General features: G+C 50.4%; 1 protein-coding gene across 3 annotated transcripts in view; it reads left to right on the top strand.

Moving 5' to 3' along the window:
• The window catches only part of LZTS3 (leucine zipper tumor suppressor family member 3), a 58,578-nt gene extending 38,648 nt beyond the window's left edge, over positions 1 to 19,930 (top strand). For 2 of the 3 annotated variants that reach the window (XM_069856638.1, XM_069856636.1), the window contains exons 2-4: positions 4,878 to 5,366; positions 7,531 to 8,361; positions 10,834 to 19,930. In XM_069856638.1, coding sequence (XP_069712739.1) covers positions 4,917 to 5,366; positions 7,531 to 8,361; positions 10,834 to 11,544 — 1,992 coding nt within the window. In that variant the 5' untranslated portion in view covers positions 4,878 to 4,916 and the 3' untranslated portion in view covers positions 11,545 to 19,930. The remainder of the gene's footprint in view (positions 1 to 4,877; positions 5,367 to 7,530; positions 8,362 to 10,833) is intronic. The other variant, XM_069856639.1, reaches the window with a different exon arrangement.
• Positions 19,931 to 21,282: the final 1,352 nt, after the last annotated feature.

The raw sequence follows: 21,282 nt of genomic DNA, 5'->3' as shown, positions 1-21,282 counted from the left end.
CTCCCACTGGATCAGGTTGCTCCAAGCCTCATCCAACCTGGCTTTGAAAACTTCCGGGGATGGGGCAGCCACAAGTTCCCTGGGCAACCCATTCCAGTGCCTCACCACCCTCACAGTGAAGAAATTCTTCCTTATGTCTAGTCTAATAATCACAGTAAATTTTTTACAACCCTTTTAACGCCATTTCTAGCCTGCTCCACCACCCCAGGACGCGATGACTTTTTTCCATCAGCCATACCAGCTTTCTGGCACGGTTGCAAACAAACTGGAGAGCCACCAGAACCCTAAACACAGCACAGGTGTAGGTCTTACCCCTCTGGCAAAACAGAATGCATGTTTTCATTGTGCTGGTAATTGCACGCTTATTAAAACAGACACAAACAATCCCAACTATTGAAGGTCATGGACACACCTGTTACCGCAACTGGCTAGGGGGGGGATTTTTGACCTTCAGATGCCTTTGGTGCCCGTCCTGCTGGGAACACATGCCTGGGATGGCGCGTGTGCCAAGGCACTGCCTTGCTTTCAGGCTGTTTGCTTGAGCTGCCTCTACCCGAGACCAGTGATTGATTTCCTTCTCGCATGGCACGGTGCCTAGGTATGTCTCCCAAAGGCCTTTGTTGCTAGAGTGTTAACAATTAACCTACTCAGGCAGAAACAGAGCCAGGCCTTCATAATCTAGGCTTAGTTAACCATTCAGATGCATAACTAAAAGAGATTTTTCTTCCCTCTAACTGGAAGGCAGTCGCTACCTCATTTGGGTAAAGCAAGTGTGAAGACACAGGAGTGATAGGACAAGGGGGACTGGCTTTAAATTGGAAGGGGGAAGATTTAGATTTGAAATGAGGAAGGAACTCTTCACGATGAGGGTGGTGAGGCCCTGGCACAGGTTGACCCGAGAAGTCATGGCTGCCCCATCCCTGGAGGTGTTCAAGGCCAGGTTGGATGGGACCTTGAGCAGTCTGATCCAGTGGGAGGTGTTCCTGCCCATGGCAGGGGGGGTTGGAACTGGATGATCTTTGAAGTCCCTTCCAACCCAAACCATTCTGTGAGTCGATGACTTTACAGATTATTATATTTACAGCAGCATCTAGGGATCACCTGGAGCTGCAGGCATGGTTGGAAACCATGGTAAGATGTGGCCACGAGGACTTTACCTACCACAGCTGGGGTAAAGGAAATTTCACCCCAGATTTTCTGTATCGTGCATAAAAAATATTATTGTCTCCGAGGCGGGACTGTTGAGGGAAAGGCTAATGAGCCACCATGGTTGGATGGGACAAGGAGGTCAAGCACCATGAAGATGGTGGGTAGCAGCACCATTGCATGAAGTCATAGAATCACAGAATGGTTTGGGTTGGAAGGGACCTTAAAGACCATTGAGTTCCAATCTCCTGCCATGGGCAGGGTCACCTCCCACTGGATCAAGCTGCTCAAAGCCCCATCCAACCTGGCCTTGAACACCTCCAGTGATGGGGCAGCCATGACTTCTATGGGCAACCTGTGCCAAGGCCTCATCACCCTCAAAGGAAAAAAAATTCTTCCTAATACCTCATATAATTCTACCTTCCCCAGCTAGAGGGGAGACTGCCCATACCAATTTGACACAACACCCTTCCTAGGTAAGGTGCCAATGGGGAGATGCCTACCAGGAAGGCTGCTTTGAATTGATCTAGGCAGGCAAAGAAACCCTTTTCAGCTTTTATTAACACAGTAATGCTGGGAAAAGGGAAATCAGCTCACTGTTTGTTCTGGAATGGTTCCCTTCTCCTCCTTTGTGTCTGCAGAAAGTCCCTTCACTTGGTGTTCCTGCATGGGGCTCTGGGGAAATGTGACAAGGGTAGAGCTCAGCAAGGGATGACTGTCAGCTCTTGGAGGTGGTGGCTGCTGTGATGGACAGACAGATGGTCATAATTTCAAAGCAATTTGGGTAGAGTTGGTCTTCCTCAGGAGGTGGGATGGACCTGGCATCTTCTTAAGAATCTGCTGCAGATGAAGAGTGAGGTGGTCCTGGTGCCTCCTTACCACTGCAGATGGGATGCAACATCTGGAAAGATAACACACCTCAAAAGGGTAGTGGCTGGCAAGTTTCAAAACTCCTGCTTTGATTTTCCACCTGCGTGAATCCTTTCCTCACCACCACAGGGCAGGGGAAACCACTTTCATCCCTCTACTGTGGCCCAGAGGTCTCTTCCAAGCCCAGCTGTGCTTGTAGTTGACTTCTCTTTCCTTCTAAAGGACAGACGTGAGAGTGTAACCCTGGTAAAGATGAACCAGTTCTGCTTCTCTCAGTTCAGTGTTCGTGGACTGTCAGGCTCAGCATCTTTTTCTCTCCTTGGCAATCACCTGTAAACCCAATTTTAGTTTGTGTTCCCTTGGGAAGGAGGCGGTTATGAGATTTAAAGAGGAGAAAAGTCCCGGGGAAGTTTTTAATCACGCATTCCTCCAAACCTGGAAGGAGAAAAGAAAACCTGGAGCCTCCAGAGTTATTCCTTACCTCCCTGTGCTCAAAACTTGATTTCACAGTTCAGCTGAGGAATGACCCTGGTGAAACTGGAGCTGGGTAGAAGAAACGAAAAGTGAGAGTTGTTGTTCTTGAAAAAAATGGCCTTTTTTCGCAAACCAAGCTGTATTGTCAGGGATCTGTTGGCACTTTGGAATCCCCTTAATAACATGTTTGTAATGCTTGTCCGTATGCTGTGTTTATCACATCCGGGGTTTACAGTAAACACAAGCTAATAACCATTTTTTTTCAGAATATTTTCTTGGATGATTCCCAATGAAAAGGAAAGGGGAAAAAAAAAAAACAAATAAAATCCAGGAGAATAGGTCCATTTTCAGAGTCTGGCCCTGTGGAGCAGTTTTGAGCCTATATCCAGGAGGCCCTCTTGCTTTTGGGTTGCTGGCACTGAGCTGGAATGCCAGCTCAACATCCCAGTGGGCTTGGGACATGGCCTCAAGTAGAAACCTGCTTGATATGGAAAGCACTACCTGTTAGCCAGGAGGTTTCCAAGGGCAGAGAAAGGTTGTGACATTCTGCTGGTGAACACCAACGATGGAGATGCCATGGGGCTGAGTAGGCTCTTAGAGATGTCCAGGGGGGCGTTGCTGTGGCTTTCACCAGGCTAAGGACAGATTTACAGGAGATTTAGATGAGAATTTAGGAAGAAATGTTTTCCTGTTAGGTTGGGGAGGCACTGGCACAGGTTGCCCAGAGAAGTCTGGCTGGCCCAACCCTGGAGGTGTTCAAGGCCAGGTTGGATGGGGCTTTGAGCAACCTGATCCAGTGGGGGTTGGAACTGGATGGGCTTTAAGGTCCCTTCCAACCCAAACCATTCTATGATTCTATGACACTTTCCTCCACTGCTTGTTGTTGTGTTGGCTTGGAATTTTTTGGGGAAGGATAAAACTTTCCAGTGACCTCACACTGCCCTCAAAAAGTCAACATAAATGTGCAAATGTCACTGTGGAATTTACCCAGCGAGGAAAAGCTGATGTGCATTCCTCCTCCAGTTGCCAAGTGGGGTTGGGGATGACTGCATGGAGGCAACGCAGCCACTGCCATTCCCTTGTCTGGCGCTGAGGATTTCCAGCACATCCCTCTTGTGGTGACTGGTGTCCCATAAAAAAAAAAATACATGGCCTACAAAGATCTCAAAGTCACTGAAAGGCAGGTTATTCCTAAATTAGCAGAACAAAGTCTTCCCTTGACAAATCAAAACTAAAAGCACTGTGGGCTGAGTGCGGCTTCAGATAGGCAGTCTCCATCTCTCCTCATGGCTCCATAGCTCAAGTCTCCAGGTATCCAGCAGGCACTCATGAATTGGTGATGCTGTTGTTCTTTGGAAAGTGCCTCTAAGGGGCAGTGGGGGACAGGAGGACAGCCCCATCGTCTGCTCCATCCCTTAGCAAGTTTGCAGACGATACTAAGCAGGGTGGAAGTGTCGATCTGCTGGAGGGTAGGGAGGCTCCAAAGGGATCTGAACAGGCTGGACCGCTGGGCAGAGACCAATGGCATGAGGTTTAACAAGGCCAAATGCCGGGTCCTGCACTTGGGGCACAACAACCCTGTGCAGTGCTACAGACTAGGAGAAGTCTGGCTGGAAAGCTGCCTGGAGGAGAGGGACCTGGGGGTGTTGGTTGACAGCGACTGAACATGAGCCAGCAGTGGCCCAGGTGGCCAAGAAGGCCAATGGCATCTTGGCTTGGATCAGAAATGGTGTGGCCAGCAGGTCCAGGGAGGTGATTCTCCCTCTGTACTCAGCACTGGTGACACTGCTCCTTGAAGGATGTTGAGGCTCTGGAGCGAGTCCAGAGAAGAGCAACGAAGCTGGTGAGAGGGCTGGAGAACAGGCCTTATGAGGAGCGGCTGAGAGAGCTGGGGGTGTTTAGCCTGGAGAAGAGGAGGCTGAGGGGAGACCTCATTGTCCTCTACAACTACGTGAAAGGAGGTTGTGGAGAGGAGGGAGCTGGCCTCTGTCCCCCAAGGGACAGGGGACAGGACGAGAGGGAATGGCCTCAAGCTCCACCAGGGGAGGTTCAGGCTGAACGTTAGGAAAAATTTTTTCACAGAAAGGGTCATGGGGCACTGGCAGAGGCTGCCCAGGGAGGGGGTTGAGTCACCTTCCCTGGAGGTGTTTAAGGGAAGGGAGGAGGGGCATGGTTTAGTATTTGATAGAAATGGATCAATGATCCAATGGGTCTTTTCCAGCCTGATGATTCTATGATTCTATCCCATATACCAAGCCATGACAGCTTCTGTCCTTGCATCACCCAGCCCAGAGATTTGGTCTTCTCTGAAAAATTCTCATCTACAAAGGGTATGGTAGATAACAGGCACCTCTTTAACAGTCCTTTCCTTTTCTTCCTTCTCCCAGTGCCACTGACCTGTGCCTCCACCTCACCTCTGTGCTGCCATGGCCACGCTAGAAACACTGCCCGTTCTTAGTGACCCGACCTACCCCAGCCTGGAGAACTTCCACGGTTTTGCTCCCCGGCCATCCCAACCCACCTCCCAGAGCACCATGGGGAGCGTGGGCAGCGGAGTCGCCAACGACCAGGAGTTTGCCATGAAGAGCGTGGGGACCAGGACGCAGAGCAGTGGCCGGCAGACGGAGGGTTCTCGCAATGGGTATTCCACACGAGAGATCTCCAATCGCTACTCCGGTGAGGAGAAGACATACAAGACGGAGAAGGTCTCTAACTCCCTCTACATCAATGGTGACCTACGCAAGAGCGAGAAGGTGAAGATGGACATCTGTGGGAATGTGACCACCAACAATGAGAAGAACATGCCGCCCCCTCCCCAGTACCGAGAGCCCAGTAACCCACCAAAGATATTGCCAATCTCCGGCAAACTAGACCAGGTGAGAATTCCCACCTCCTAAAGCATCGTGATGACCGTGGCACATCTCTGAAAACAGAGACCAGAAAGCCTTGGGCAATGGTACAATCCTGACAGATAGTTTGAGTCTTATTATGTAGATGGCATCATTTTTATGTACAAATAATATAATCCCTATTACTTTCAAGGGGTTGAGCAAAGGGGAATGCTAGTTCTTGAGGAACCCAAGAGCATGATAACAAATCTTCCATAACTTAGTTTCCAGCTCATTTAAGCCTATATTTAAATCACTGTCTATTCCAACCTGCCCAAGATGCTGTACCTACCATCATATTGACAGGGGAGGAAGCTGAAGTCAGCTCTTATTTCAGTAGGTCCGGCATCTGAGTCACAATCTTACTTTTTGTGCCATTTATAGGCAATTTCCAACAGCCCACGGCCATCAAAAGGTGTTGTTTGAAAGCGGCTGTGACCATCTGTTCAAAATCCTGGTGCTTCTTGTGAGGGACAAGTTGACAAGGCTTGAAAAGTAATCCTGTAAGCATTATAATAGACTCATAGAATAGAATCTTAGAATGGTTTGGGTTGGAAGGGACCTTAAAGCTCATCCAGTTCCAACCCTCCCTGCCATGGGCAGAGACACCTTGCACTAGACCAGGCTGCTCAAAGCCCATCCAACCCTGAACACCTCCATTCAAGCACAGCCCTCGTGGCTTATGTCAGCTTCAAGGAGCAAACATCTCCCAGACCTGGAGGAGCAGATCCCCAGAGCCAGCGGTTTTTTATAGAACTTTCTGCTTTGCTTGAGCAACTCCCATAATTTGTGTCCTGGGGATGCTGCCTTGTGTGGTATTATTTCTGCAGCACATGGTGGCTTTGTCTCCTGGGTTGTCAATCCACCAGCCCCTGGAGTCCACCTCAGTCCCACATGCCAGGCACCAGGCTTTTGGCCTCCAACCTTGCCTGCTCACCAGGGCTTGTTGTGTTTTTCCTGAAAGGCATTTTCAAAACCTCTTTGCTAATGCAAAGCAGCTTCTTCTGGGTTAATTCTCACCTGAATCTCAACCTGCAGTAGGGGAGACTCAATTCCATTTTGAAGAAACTTTTTTTCTGTGGGTCCATTCACAAGGCAAGGAATGTGTGAGGTTTTAAAATCCCTTCTAAATCCCTCCCAGCTGTGGGCCATCCTCCCCCCAGCATTGCTTATGGCTGGAGGATATACAAATGTACAAATGAAGAGCAGTTTCAGCATGTTCTTTGCCTGTTGTCACTGCTGGGGTCACAGCTCCTACCTGTTCCTGTCCAAGCAGAAGCAGGACATGATGTCTACACAGGGGAGAGATGACTGCTGGCAGGAAGGAAATGTAATGCTCCTGGGACAGATCAGCTGCTAATCCAAGGGTTTAATTCAGCTTTCAGTAAAAGGGCAAAGCACCCTCAACACTATATGTCTTTCATATCATAGAATCATAGAAGCATTAAGGTTGGAGAAGACCTATAAGATCATCAAGTCCAACCACCAGCCCAACACCACCGTGCCTACTAAAGGACTGGAACACTGTATTTTGTTCAAATGTACTTTGTTCTACCAAAATCAAGGAGTTGTTTTGGTCAGGTCTGGTAGTCAGGGGGCAGCCCTCCTTCTTGCAAAGAACACTAAGAGGAGCCAAGGAGAATTCTAGGGAAAAATCACTTACATTTGGGGGGAGTTAAGATTTCTTTTTTTAAGTTGAGACAAGGTAAGACAAAGTGTTGCCCTACGAGTGATGACAGGTCCCTCATGTTAAATCCCCAGTGGGGTGTAGAATCAACAAAAGAGAGTCATTAAGGTTGGAAAAGACCTCTAAGATCATCAAGTCCAACCATCAACACAATACCAACATGCCTACTAGACCATGTCCTGAAACACCACATCTACACGGTTTTGAACACCTCCAGGGACGGTGACTCCACCACTTCCCTGAGCAGCCTCTTCCACTGCTTCACCACTCTTTCAGTAAAGAATTTATTCCTAATATCCAATCTAAACCTCCCCTGGAGGTTTCAGTGTAACACGGCTGAAAGATATGGAGCTGGCCCAAGACACCTTAGCTCCATCAGCCCCACCCTGTGCTGATGTGTCTCTTTTGTGTGTTGTTATCAAGCTTCCTGCTGTGTTTGATGCGTGGTCCTTTTTCCTTTTGCAGAGCAATGAGCCCTTAGTTAGACCCTCAGCCTTTAAACCAGTAGTTCCTAAAAACTTCCATTCCATGCAGAACCTCTGCCCGCCGCAGAGCAACGGGGTGACAGAGAACAGAAAGAGCTTGAACCACGCCAACAGCAATAGCCCATCCGCACCCAAAAGTGGACTCGACAAGAGCAGCCTTAACAGGACTACAAACCAAGTGGGGGGCCTTTCGGATTCAGGCCGTAACTCGTTAACGAGCCTGCCCACTTACGGGACAGGCTACAGCCAGCACGTGGGTCCAATGAGCGCCTCCACGAGCCACATCAACCGCATCGGCACAACCTACGTGGACAAGAACATTGTGGGATACAACGGGATATCTACCTCAGACAGTGGGCGGTCTTCGAGCAAGAGCACCTCTTCGTTCAACAGACTGAACCATCTCAACGAAACGATGCCTTTCCACTCGCCTTCAACAGACGACATCATCCAAGACCTGGAAGACCGGCTGTGGGAGAAGGAGCAGGAGGTCCTCCAGATGCGAAGGAACTTGGATAAAAGCGAGGCAGCCATCTTCCAGGTGTTTGAGGAGAAGCAGAAGATCTGGGAAAGGGAAATGGAGGACCTGAGGCAAAACTACGCCAACAAATTGCAGCAGGTCTCCAAAAAGGCACAGCGGGCTCAGCAAGCCCTGCAGCTCCAAATCTTCAAGCTCCAGCAAGAGAAAAAAAAACTCCAGGATGATATGGGACAACTCCTCCAGCAACGAGAGGAGCTGGAGAAGAAATTTGTGGCTTTCAAGAAGGAACAGGCTGAGTTTCTCCCAAAGATTGAAGAGACCAAGTGGGAGGTAAGTTGTTGTAACAGATCTGGAGTGAGATTATCACTGAAGGCTCTGATAGCCCAAAATACCTTCCATTTGGTTATGGGTTGGTGGCCTCCAGGTAACAGATGACATTTGGCCTGAGTTCTAAGTCTCTAGTTTGAATTAAATCGAGTGCAATTTTTTGTGCACACCTCCCGTGCTCATTAATAATTTGGCTTCCCAGTCAGGTCACTCCGACATGTACCGTTTGAATCCAATTTCAGTGAATACAGGTCTTTCCATCCAGGTATTTGTGCCCACCAAAAATGCATTTAAGTCTATTTTAATTAAATTCTTCTAATATCTGCATTTGGGCAAACCTTGAAACTGCTTTTCAAATATTTGACTTTCTTTTCTATTTAAGAAATAAAGCAAGTGAGCTAAGAATGGCACCGATAGCCAAGTCTACCTCATGCTTTCCATTATAACACACTGTTTTCTGTTGCTAATAAGTTTATCTCTCCTAAAAGGCTGAAAGGCAAATTCCTCTTTCTAGTTCTCCTTACTTTTTTTTTTTTTCCATGGTTTCTATTTTTGGAACATTTTATCAAAGTCTGTTTGCATAGCCAGTACTAACATTTTCTTTCAGCTTGATTATGTGAAGAATTTTAATCCTTCCACAGGCTGGCTAGAAACTTCAAATTTATTAAGAGTGCAGAGGCAACACGTAGCTCTAGAATCAAGAAGACCCGATTCTGCTAATCCTGATGGAAAGTCAATGAAGCTGGGATTAATTAGGCTCTGAAATGTGCTATTTGCAGATGTTCAGCAGAGCTTATTAAAGCTTGCTGTAAAATCTCTGCACGTTACACCCCAGTACAAGCAGGCTGTGTTGTCCCATGTGACGCCTCCTTTGGCCAGCTGCTCTGCCCAGGTCTTCTGTTGCTTCCAAAAAGTCTGGTCTGGAAAGGTCCCTGATTTTGCACCAGTAAAACTGCAGATGGGCTTTCAATTATTTGTTTCAATGCTATAATTCTATCTGCAACAGCTAACCCAGTGGTAGCGATGTAATGATAGGAATTCAGCATGTGGATCAAGACATCTAAAATTTGTGGACACCTACACTCATTGACTTGGTCCAGGCTCCATGACCTAGATCTCCACAGCACCCAAGTAGAGGCCTAAATTAAATCTAAATTAAATTTAATCTGTAAGTTGACTCCTATCCAAGCTGTTCTTCATCACAAGCTGTTCTTCATCACTTATTTCTCTGCCTATTGGGAAGAGCAAGCCCATGGAGAGCACTTCCAGTAAACTGTGCAGTTTTTCAGCTAGGCAGTAACTACATCACGCTAACCACAGCTAAACCAGCGTGACGCAGCCCTGCATCTGCTGCAGCTGGTGTGTAAGTGGGTACTCGCACAGCTAGGTCTGGATGGGGAACCACCAACGGTTGTCAGCTCAAGGGAAAGCTGCTACAAGCAGAAAGCGATCAGGTACTTCTACTATCTCCTCAGCCATTCGTAGTGAGCACTGGGCAGTCACGATAGAATGGTTTGAGTGCAGCCCTGAAGAGAAGGACTTGGGCGTGCCGGTGGATAAGAAGCTCAACATGAACCAGCAATGTGAACTTGCAGCCCAGAAAGCCAAGTGAATCCTGGGCTGCATCCAAAGACCAGCAGGGCAAGGGAGGGGATTCTGCCCCTTTACTCCGCTCTTGTGAGGCCCCACCTGGAGTCCTGTGTTCAGTTCTGGGGTCCTTGGCACAGGAAGGGTATGGATCTGTTAGAGAGAGTCCAGAGGAGGCCACGGAGATGATCTGAAGGCTGGAGTTGGGGTTGTTCAGCCTGGAGAAGAGAAAGCTCTAGGGAGACCTTAGAGCAGCTTCCAGTACTGAAAGGGGCTCCAGGAAAGCTGGGAGGGGCTCTTGATCAGGGAGTGCAGGGATAGGATGAGGGGAAGTGTTTTTAAGCTGAAATAGGGGAGATTGAGATGAGATGTTAGGAAGAAATTTTCCTGTGAGGGTGGAAAGGACCTGGCCCAGGTTGCCCAGAGAAATTGTGGCTGCCCCATCCTTGGAAGTGTCTAAGGCCAGGTTGGATGGGGCTTGGAGCAGCCTGATCCAGTGTGAGGTGTCCCTGCCCATGGCAGAGGGGTTGGAACTGGATGGGCTTTAAGGTTCCTTCCAATTCAAGCCATTGGCACTGAACAGGCTGCCCAGGGAGGGGGTTGAGTCACCTACCCTGTAGGTGTTTAAAAGACAGGTGGAAGAGGTGCTGAGGGTCATGGTTTAGTGATTGATGGGAATGGTTGGACTCGATGATCCAGTGGGTCCTTTCCAACCTAGTGATTCTATGATTCTATGATTCTGTAATAGTTGACCTTCAAGGTCTTGCTCAACATCACAGAATCACAGAATCACAGGCCACAGAGACATTTCACAGGCAGTGCAGAGGACAAGCAGCAGTGGTGGCTTCTCACTGCTGTCCTCCTGCCTCATGGATGCTCTTCCCACAGGTGTGCCAGAAGGCAGGTGAGATCTCCCTGCTCAAGCAGCAGCTGAAGGACTCCCAAGCAGACGTCTCCCAGAAGCTGAACGAGATTGTGGGACTGCGGACACAGCTCAAGGAAGGTAAGAACTTCCTACGGGAGAAGGAGGAGCAGATCCTCACCCTGAAAGACTCCTACAGCTCCAAGAGCGTCAACCTGGAGATCTGTGAAAGCGAGCTGCAGAGAAAGATGAGTGAGGTCCAGGTGCTGAGGGAAAAACTGAACCACTGTGAGCTGGAGGTCTCCAGCCTGAAGCGGACACTTTCCAGCATAGGACCTCCCGGGCCTTTTGGTGGGGACCTTGGTGAGAAGCTGCGGGACCCACTGGCCTGTGAAAGCGATGAAGCCAAGATGCAGCGGCAGAGCGAGGACAATGTCAACACGCTGCGGAAGGAAGTGGAGCGGCTCCAGACGGAGCTGAAGCTGGAGCGGCAGCAGCGGGAGCAGCAGGTGATGGACTTTGAGGAGGAGCGGCGCACCTGGCAAGAAGAGAAGGAGAAAGTCATCAAGTACCAGAAACAGCTGCAACTGAACTACGTGGAGATGTACCAGAAGAACCAGCTCCTGGAGCACAAGGTGAACGAGATGAACACAAAGGCCACCAGCCCCCCGCATACTGAGGAGAAGAAAACATGGACTCCCTCTAGACTTGAGCGAATAGAGTCCACTGAGATCTGAAGCGGGACCAAGACAATACAACCTAATTTTTTTAGTGCTGTGCATGTACTACCTACTCAAGCCAGTGATCTTCCGAAGGATAATACGCTACTGTAGGAGAGGTGTGAGTTGCTTGCACCAAGCTCTGTCACCCTTACTCTATACTTCTGTGCTTTGTAGGTAAAATAACTATGGATGTGCGTTGTTTTTCTATCAATAATGCGACATCTCTTCTGTTTTTTTCCTAGTACAGCTGGTGAGGGTCTATTGGCTCTTTTGTGATCTGCCGTGACTGTTAATTCGCTAGAGGCTGCCATCCCCTCTCCTAAAATTCACCCCTCTTCGGTTGGTTGTTTTGGAGGGTTGTATTTGGTTTCTTTGGTTTTCCAAGTATTTCCGTGCAGCAAAACGGTTCAAAGTGGCAGATTTCCTTTCAGGGCGTTTTTAGCCACATTGGCTAACAGAGCAAAGCTCTCGGGATCCTGAGCAAACTGATGCTCTGCATCAAGTATCCTGTCTAGACGATGGTCTTAGTGAAGTCAGTGGGAGGTTGGCCGCTGATTTCAGTGAAACCAGACATATCTCTACCATGACTCCCTCTTGACGGTCCATGGCTACCATGGTTGCAAGAGGTTAGGATGTCCTCGAGGAGCAGGATGAGCCTGTCCTGGTAACATAAGCCAACAAGGAATGATGACCCAGCAGGAGTCTCTTTGGAGGCTCAGCAGAGCTGACACATGCTGTGTTTTCATTTCATTGTGGTTTCCTTCTGCAACTCCACTTCCCTCCTGGGTGGTGACCAGCCCTGGGAGCAGAAACACCCTCCCACATCCACCTTGGTCCCCCTGTTCTTACTATATACTCAAGCTGGCTACGGCAAGAAAAGAACTTGGAAGTCCAAGCTAGTTTCCCTTCCCAAGGACCCTCTTACTTCCCAAAGTCAATGGAATCAAGCTCTGGGGATGCCTCTGAACCTCTGGGATGTTTATGCAAACTGAAGCTTTAGCAATTTGCCCAACAGTGGGGAACTGTGCTACCCCATTCCCAAAGGAGCGACGCTTCGGTGAACTCTCTTGGTCCAGAGTCTACTCAAAAAATGGCATCGGAGCCTCACTCAAGAGTTGCAGTGAGCACATATGAGCATGACCAATAGGTTGAACAGGGTGAGGATGAGCCTTCAGTACAACCATTCCAAGAGCACCCATAGCAATCCCACGTGGCATCGTATACTCCAGGGACAGAGATAACACAACCCTAGCTTAAGAAGATATTCAGCTACTAACTCTGAGCATGAAAAGCAGTCATAAGAAGGGAAAATGCTTAAAATCACACAAGTGCTTATGCCCTGGCAGAATAATAACCAAGTCCTACATGCACAGTCACGGAGGATGGCGCGGGCTTTGAAAACCAGCATTCAGCTTGAAAAGGTGGGCAAAGTGAGCTTGGTTCTCCCTTTCATGGACACTTTTTTCTCATGATCCACAGTAAAGAGAAAAAAAAATGTTGCAAAGTGAAGTTTGCACTCACTTGGCAGTAGCCAAACAACCAACCCAAGTGACAATTTTGGCTCTTTGTCCTAGGGAGAAGCTAAAAGAAAGTAGAGGTAGCACTAGGATGCCTTGGAATGTCTGTGAGGTGATTCCAGGGAGAGTTTGGCCAGATCACATTTCATGTGAGTACCAAGGAAGCACCTCACAGCATCGAGGGGCTGAAGACCTTCCAAACAAAAGCCCTGAAGAACATGTTTTCCAAATTTCCCTGCCTAAAAGCTCCCCATAGCCATCACCAGATCTGACCTTCAAGTTAGGAACAAATATTGCTGTGGTTAGCTCTGACTGTGCAAAGAGGTTGAGCAGGAGAGAGGAGACTTCAGCTGGTTTCACCAACCTCCAGCCAAGGTCAACAGGCAGTATTACTAGGCAGGAATTGCTGATGGTTGGCAGCGATCCCTGGAGCCCTAGAAAATGGAGATGTGAAATGAGACCAGGGTATTTCAAGATCCCAGTTGACTGTACCTGTCTTTTCCCATCACTTCTGCCTGTGCCTTTGGAGCTGGAGAAAGACACGACCAATCAGTCCAGAAAGCACCAGGGCAGCTCAGAATAAGCCCTTCTCCCAGGACCAGCCATAGAAAGGGGGACTAGGTTGGGTTTGACTCCGACTCCTGAAGGGTACGGAGAAGAGTCCCACTATGAATCTTGTGAATGCTCCAGCAGTCTTGGACTTCAACCCATGCACCCCACCAAGGAAAGAATGCAGCTGCCTGCCGGTGCCACCCAGCAGCAGACTTTGCCGTGCCAAGGGAGACACCCGCATGTGCTACACACACTTACACCTGGCCAGGCAAATCCTAGAGCTTCCTCCAAGGGCCTTCAAGATGGAGTCAAACATCCCTCATTGTCAGGGCTGGAGATGTGGTGTCTTAAGTCATCTCAGCTTTCCATGCCTCTCTTTCCACGCCTCTCTTTCCACATCAGATAAACCCACATGGTCTTCCTTCTCGACGCAGTTGTGAGGCATTTGTTCTTGTGAAGGGCTTTGCAGTGCTTGGACAAAAGGCAAAGCATAGAGAAGAGGCTTAAACTCAGATGGTCATATGTTGGTTTTGAGGCCACCACGTGAAAAGTGAACCCAACAGCAAGTGCCCTCACCACAAGATGGGTCACTTCCACCTTTGCTCCTCCTGGACCCAAGTGTCCACTGCAATTCCCCTCTGTGTTAACACTCAAGAGGAATGGACACCAGCATCACCCAGTGGGACACCTTCTCACCAGAGCTCCATGCAAATCCACAAGCAGGAGAAGCAGGGGCTTGTCTGGCCTCCCCATGTACCTGGTTCCAGTCAGCAGCAGCCAGGCAAGCCCTCCAGAGTGCCAGGTTTGTTCCGTCAACTTTTTCCTAGATCTTTTTTTCAGTGGTGCCAGGAATGAGCACATCTTGATGGACCAAGTGTGACCTGGAGGCATACTGGTTTTCCTCACTGCTGGAGGGTGCTGGGACTCAATGTCCTCATCAGGGACTGCAGAGCTCCTTGGGATGGAGCAGGAGCAGCAAGGAGATGTTTGTCACCTTGGAGGAGGAAAGGTATGCTCCCTTCATCACCTTCACTGCATCACTTTGGTCTAGAGTTTCGATCCAGACCTCAGCAACCTCAATTGTGGCCATTCCCTGGATGGCAGAGACCCTTGCGAACACCATTAAGATGCTGTGTTGCTGCTGGTGGTTTTCCCTCCCTTGGAATTCGCTCAGCATCCTCCAAGCATTCAGTTGTCCTGCTGTGCTACAGACACATAAAATACAGAAGCTTTTGCCAAGTGTCCCAGCCAAACTGCCACAAAGGATTCCTGTCCTTCAGGAATCCTCCCCACAACTGGATGCTCTGCTCTCCATCACATCCTCTCCCGTGTGTTATCACTGTGTGACCACATGGTGGCAATCAGGCTCTCTTGGAGGTGACAGTCCTTCGCTTAGCAGAGATGGAGCAAGATGATGGTGGAATACCTGGGTTCATGTTGTTTGTGCTCAGATCTGTCCCAGGTGGGAGCTCACCTTGGTCCTTCTAGATCTTAACACTTTCACCTGCTGAGCAGTTGAAGTTTCCCATCACAATCTAGGTCTGCGCTGGGGCCATGGGATCTTGCCAAGGTGCACCAGACTGGTGTTTTGATGACGCATCCTGGGAATGGCCAAAGAGGTTGACATCTTGTCTCTTGGAGGCTCAGGCAGGGCTGATAGTGTTTCTGCCCCATGAAATTCAACACAGAGTTTGGGCTTGACCATAACGCAGCTGTCTCCTCCACCTTTGCTCAGCCAGCTCTTGAGCCGACAGGATTCAGTGTGGCGTACTGGCTCATGTGTAATTCTCCAAGTACTGCCCTCAAAATGCTGCACGTGGTTCATGTTTCTCCTGAAATAACAAGTTGTCTCTAACTTGCCATTGGCCAACAGCAAAAGCTGTGGTCATGAGGGTCTCAGATCAGTTGCCCATACATGGGGTCCAGAGACATTAGAGGTGCTCTCGGATCCATGGATCTGGTCAACGTGATCCAGTGGGAGAGCCAGGCCAGTGGTGGCAAGACCTGGAGCACCTCTAGTGCCACACCACTCACATGTGGGCAACTAAGTCATGCTCCACATGGCCATTATATGAGCAAATGGACTGATGAGCTCCAGCAATTTGCATCCATGAGGATCTGGGCTAAGCAGCCAACCCTGGTGCCAGGGCAGGTGTAAGCAGGCCCTCTTAACACTTGCTGCAAGTAGGGTTGCTTTGCTCCACCGTCATTTCAACGTTGGTTGCTGTCACTGTAAGATACCAACCCACCTGGGCAAGTTCCCCTCACACTCCTGGCTCATCTTGAGTGTGAACACCACAACCCTTGCGCGTTGCTGTGCTTCACAGTCCCATTTTGCTTCTGCCACTGCCTCGTGGCAGCCAGCTGCACCGTTCCTGCTGTCGCTGGAGGAAGATCACCTCCAAGGTTCTACACTCAAGATAGGAATGGAACTGTTGCCCTTATGCTGCTACGTTATACGGAGACAAGTGTACTTGGATGTAAATAACAGCCCAGCTCTGTACGTACAACAATTAAATGAAGAGACAAGAAAGCTCTGTGGCTTCTGTATCGCTGAGCGGGGTTGGCAGCAGCAGCTGATGCTGCATTCAGTGTGGAAGGTGCTCAGCACCCTCTGAGCTTCTCCTGGCTGGAGTGGAAATGAGGAGGGAGGCTCTCAGCACCTCCCAGGAAGGCCATCCACTTGGGATTGGCTCTGACAGAGCAGCCTGGTGTCACTCTGTCCTGCTTTGATGCTTGCTGTCATCCTGAAGCAGGATTTGCAGCTGTCCCTTGGTTAAGACCCCTCTGCCCATCCTTGTGTCACACCAAACTCCCTTGCAGACAGCAGCTTCTGGTGGAGTCCTCATTGAGCCCTGCTGCCCATGAGCTCTGCCCATGGAAAGGACCAACCCACCCCACTCCTGCCCCTCATCATGGCACTTTATAGCTTGCTCAGACTCTGAGCTCATGAGCAACGTGACCAAAGATCTCTGGAGGGAGTTAGACTGCACGCTTGGAGCTGCCTCCCAGCTTTCCTGGAGAGGGATGAAGCCAGCGTGGACTGAGAAGGGGAATGAGAGCTGGCAGGGGACAGGAGGCTTGAATTTCCCTGTGTCCCACCTGGGAACATTTGCAGGGCCATGAGAGGCCTTTCTGGTGATAGGGACAGGTTAGAACAGAGTGAGCCGATGGCCTCTGGTTGGTTACACCAGTAACCGCCACGGCCGTACCAACTAGCTCCATGCGTTACCCAGGGACAGCGTGTTCCCAGGAGGCAGAACTGATGGATGTGCCCCCTCCTTTCTCTGGAGGAGAAGAAAGGATGCATGCCAAGCCATTGCACTTGTCTTCAGGGCCACAGGTCTCCTCTACTTTAGCAGCAGAGGTTGCTACAGGGTCCAGTTCTGGCTCAGTGTGAACTGGCCAGGAAAAAGCGTATCCTGAGAGCTGGTGGTCCCGCTGGCTTCCCCCCTTGGTGTCCTCTCCCCAGCTCACCTCAAGGCATCCTTGGCACCCTCCTTACCAGGGAACCATCTTCTGAGGTGAAAACATCATGGTCTTTGCTTCTCCTGCTTGGGAGAAGCTGCTGATGGCACCTCTGCCCACCTCAGCTCCATGAAGGCTCCTGGCCCTGCTCCCAGCACATGGAGCATAGGCCAGTAAGAGAGCTGTTCTACTCCACCCACAGTGCTCCTGTGGATGGATGCTCAGGTGGGTCTGGGCTTTGAGCACACGTCTCTTCACCATGTCTCCCCCCATGGCCATGCTAAGCCTTCTCTGCTCTGTTCCTACCAAGACCACGAAATCCTGTTGATGCGCAGTGACAGCTCTCGCTTCTGTCCTGGATGGGAGCAGGTCCAGTGTCATAGAATCAAATCATAGAATCACCAGGTTGGAAAAGACCCATCGGATCATCAAGTCCAACCATCAGTTTGCTGGTATTCAAACCCAATCCTTCAGCCTAAGCCTTGAAGGCCACTTCATAGAGTTACTTTTCAACAAGATCCCTTGCTAAAGATCTGCTTATGTTGCCTGCGTGCTGCTACTCCTCTGCCGCAGCTCTCCAGACTCTCCTGCCTCCTTTTAGATCATCCCCATCCCTGTTGTCTCAGCAGCAGTTGGTGCATCTCCCAGGGCTCTCCCAGATACATCTGAGAAAGTCAAAGCTGAATTCCAAAGCCCCCACTGCAAGTGGTGTGTCCTGACCTTGCCCTCAGAGGAGCTTTCTAGACTAGTGATCCTCGCCTCTTCTCTGCATCATTCCTAGATCAGCCCTGCTGTATCCCCACGAGCAGCCTTGTTTCTTGCTGAAGGACATCCCCGCGGCTTGCAATGACTTAACATCATTGCGTGGGGCTTCACACCGCTGCACCACCACATCCAGTCAGCTCTGGTCCTTCCACACTCTGGAACAAGGTGGTGTGATGGGTGTACGAGTGCCCCTGGTCTGTAGGTCCATGCAGCACCCATGCCACTTATACCCAGTGCAGCGAGGGGTTGAGATCACAGCTGTTCCACTGCCAGCAACACCAAAAACGAGCCTCTCTATTTCCAGGACAAGCTTCCTCCCTGGTTCTCCCAGTGAAAGGGATTGTGTTAGATCTGGAGCCTGGGACAACCTCTGACATGTGGGGTTGTGTTTCCACGGCTTGCTTACAGATCTGTTTTCTCAGGCAGAAAGCTCCTGCTTTCTGTCCCAAAGCAATAGGTTTTTCTAGAGAGATTTAAAAGGGACTGTTCCCAGCCCTGAGACCTGCAGGCACACCAGTGTTCCCTTGAATACCTTCACTGCTCCAGCCTTGGGATCTCCTCCCTTGGAAAGGGATGTGGAGTCCAGCCTGGCTCCAAATAATCACCCACAGTTTGAACTTGGCTACCCCCACTTGCCTGGAGAGCCCAAAGCTCCCATATCCAGCCAGCCTACAGTCTGGGTCCTCAGGAGGTGTGGTCACCTCTCTCTGGTGTCCATCCCATTAGCTCATGGAACCCAGTGGGTCCTCTGGAGCACCTGAGCTCACAGAGTGACATTCGGTGACAGCCAGACACCGTTGGGAGACCACAGCGCTGGCTCTGCCGTTCCTGGAAGCCAGGCATGTTCTAGGAGGCCTCTCGGAGGAGAAGGTCCCCTTTCCCACCACGGGTGGCATGTGGGTTCCCTTCCAGTGGCCGAAGGGAGCAAAATGGGCATGGGCAGATCTCCCCCACCGGTGCAAAAGTTTTCCACAACCGGTGCAAAAAAAAATGCTGCACAACCGGCCAATGTGTCTATGCAGTCCCTCTTCACGCAGCGGCGTCCCCGCAGAGCCCAGCCCAGGGCTGGAGCTCCTCCAAGGTGTCTTCGTTTGCACTCACTCGGACCTGGTAAACGCTGTGAGCCGAGAGGAACCCCTCTCGGTCTTTGCCTTGCACCGGGCAGTACGTTTGTGAGGTTTTCCTCCTCCTAAATGGATGCACGTTGCTTAGTCGCCTGTCTTCTGCGTCCGTTCTCCAGCAGATCAGGAGGTGTCCTCCTAAATCCCAGCTCCCCGGATGGGAGAACATCAGGTTGGGCCAGTCGGCACCTCCCTGAGCCAGCCTGCTCTCTGATTTCACCAGCAATAAAAGGCCCGCGGAGGAGCGGCCAGAGCTCCACCGCCGGGTGAGCTGCAGGCTGTGTCACTTCTGCACCAGACCCTTCGTCCAACACTTTGGACCTCCCCGACTGTAAATTCAACCCCAGCCTCGTGCTTTCTTTCCTCTTGTTCGTTTCTTGACGCCTCGGTTTCTCTCTCTGCTCTTACTGTGATTTCAAACCAGAAGTGTTCTGAACTCGACTCCGTCACTGTTTTGTTTCTGCGTCGACTGTTGCTGGTTCAAACCGCGTTTTAATGAGACTTTGCAAAAAAAAGGCAAAAAAAATAAAAAATTATATATATATACACTTAAAAAATAAAATATTTAACAAAGAACTCCATAATCTGAGTGTCTCTCCTGTCCACCAGTCACTTAACACTGTTGTCTTGACTTTGCCTCTGCTCAGCGTGCTGAAACACAAGAGGCTGACAAATAAAGAGATAAACCACAGCGTTCCGGGACTTTTTGTACAGCAAAAGTGTATCCGTTTTGGAATTTCTCATTCAAACTGACCCAACACTTCCCAATCTACTGCTCGTCTTTGTTTCCATGAGGTTGTCGAGATGTGAAGAGCTCTTGCCTTGGTGATTTTCTACGGTGAATCTCTCTGTACAGAGGTATGTATAGATACCAATAGCTATGGAGATCCAGATGTATACGTATCTCTCGCTCTCCTCTCTCGACCTGACTGTGAAGGATTTTTATCTGGCAAAATAAAACGGAGGAAGGCCCCGTTTTAAAACCCTGACTGTGTGGCTTGGCTGGTTGTTTTGGGGTGGGATTTCAGGCTGGGGAACCACAGGGATGTGGCTCTGCAAGAGGAGAACACAGCCTGGGTGCGCCAGCACCCCCCGGTTGAGAGATTCCTCGTATACCCCATCCCAGAGGATGGAGAGCAGCCTGGTTTGGTGGAGGAATCATAGAATAAGGTTGGAAAAGACCTCTAAAATCATCCAGTCCAACCATCAGCCCAACCCCACCATGCCTTCTAAACCATGTCCCCAAGTGCTATGTCTACACATTTTTTTGAACCCCTCCGGGGATGGAAGCTCCACCACTTCCTTGGGCAGCCCCTTCCAATGCTTCACCACTCTCTCAGTAAAGAAACTTTTCCCAATATCCAATCTAGACCTGCCTTGATGAGAAGAGGAAGAGGAGGGGGCAGGCAGAGGTTGCTGAGAGCAGAGCAGGACCTCGTGCGTGTTCATGTCTGGATGGGATGTTGCCCAGTCCTGCTTTCCTAGGGCACAAGGGCCCTCACGGCCGCTTCCCAGGGCAACCCAGGATCTCATGGCCACTCCGTGGGGCAACCATGGCCCTCACAGCCACTCCTGGGGCAGCCACAGCCCTCATGGACACTTTCTTGGACAGCCACGGGCCCTCAAGGCTGCTCCCTGAGGCAACCAGGGGCCCTCAAAGCTGCTCCCTGGAACAATAACGACCCTCACGGATGCCCCCTCGACACGCATGGGACCTCACAGCCACTCCCTGTTGCCCAGAGAAGAAGGACCTGGGGGTGTTGGTTGACAGTGACTGAACACGAGCCAGCAGTGGCCCAGGTGGCCAAGAAGGCCAGTGGCCTCTTGGCTTGGATCAGAAATGGTGTGACCAGCAGGTCTTACGTGGAGCGGCTGAGAGAGCTGGGGTTGTTTAGCCTGGAGAAGAGGAGGCTGAGGGGAGACCTCATTGCTCTCTACAAATACCTGAAAGGAGGTTGTAGAGAGGAGGGAGCTGGGCTCTTCTCCCAAGTGACAGGGGACAGGATGAGAGGGAATGGCCTCAAGCTCCAGCAGGGGAGGTTCAGGCTGGACATTAGGGAAAAAATTTTCACGGAAAGGGTCACTGGGCAGTGGCAGAGGCTGCCCAGGGAAGGGGTTGAGCCCCCTTCCCTGGAGGGGTTTAAGGGATGGGTGGACGAGGTGCTGAGGGACATGGTTTAGTGTTTGATGGGAATGGTTGGACTCGATGATCCGGTGGGTCTCTTCCAACCTGGTGCTTCTGTGATTCCACGGGGCAAACAGGGCCCCTCGGGGCAATCACAACCCCTCGATGGGGCACACACAGGATTTCACAGCGGCTCCCTGTGACT

This window comes from Phaenicophaeus curvirostris, chromosome 4 (genome assembly GCF_032191515.1).
Source record: "Phaenicophaeus curvirostris isolate KB17595 chromosome 4, BPBGC_Pcur_1.0, whole genome shotgun sequence".
Lineage (NCBI taxonomy): Eukaryota > Metazoa > Chordata > Aves > Cuculiformes > Cuculidae > Phaenicophaeus > Phaenicophaeus curvirostris.
The sequence above is the reverse complement of the archived record's forward strand: the minus strand, read 5'-3'. Positions and strand labels throughout refer to the sequence as shown.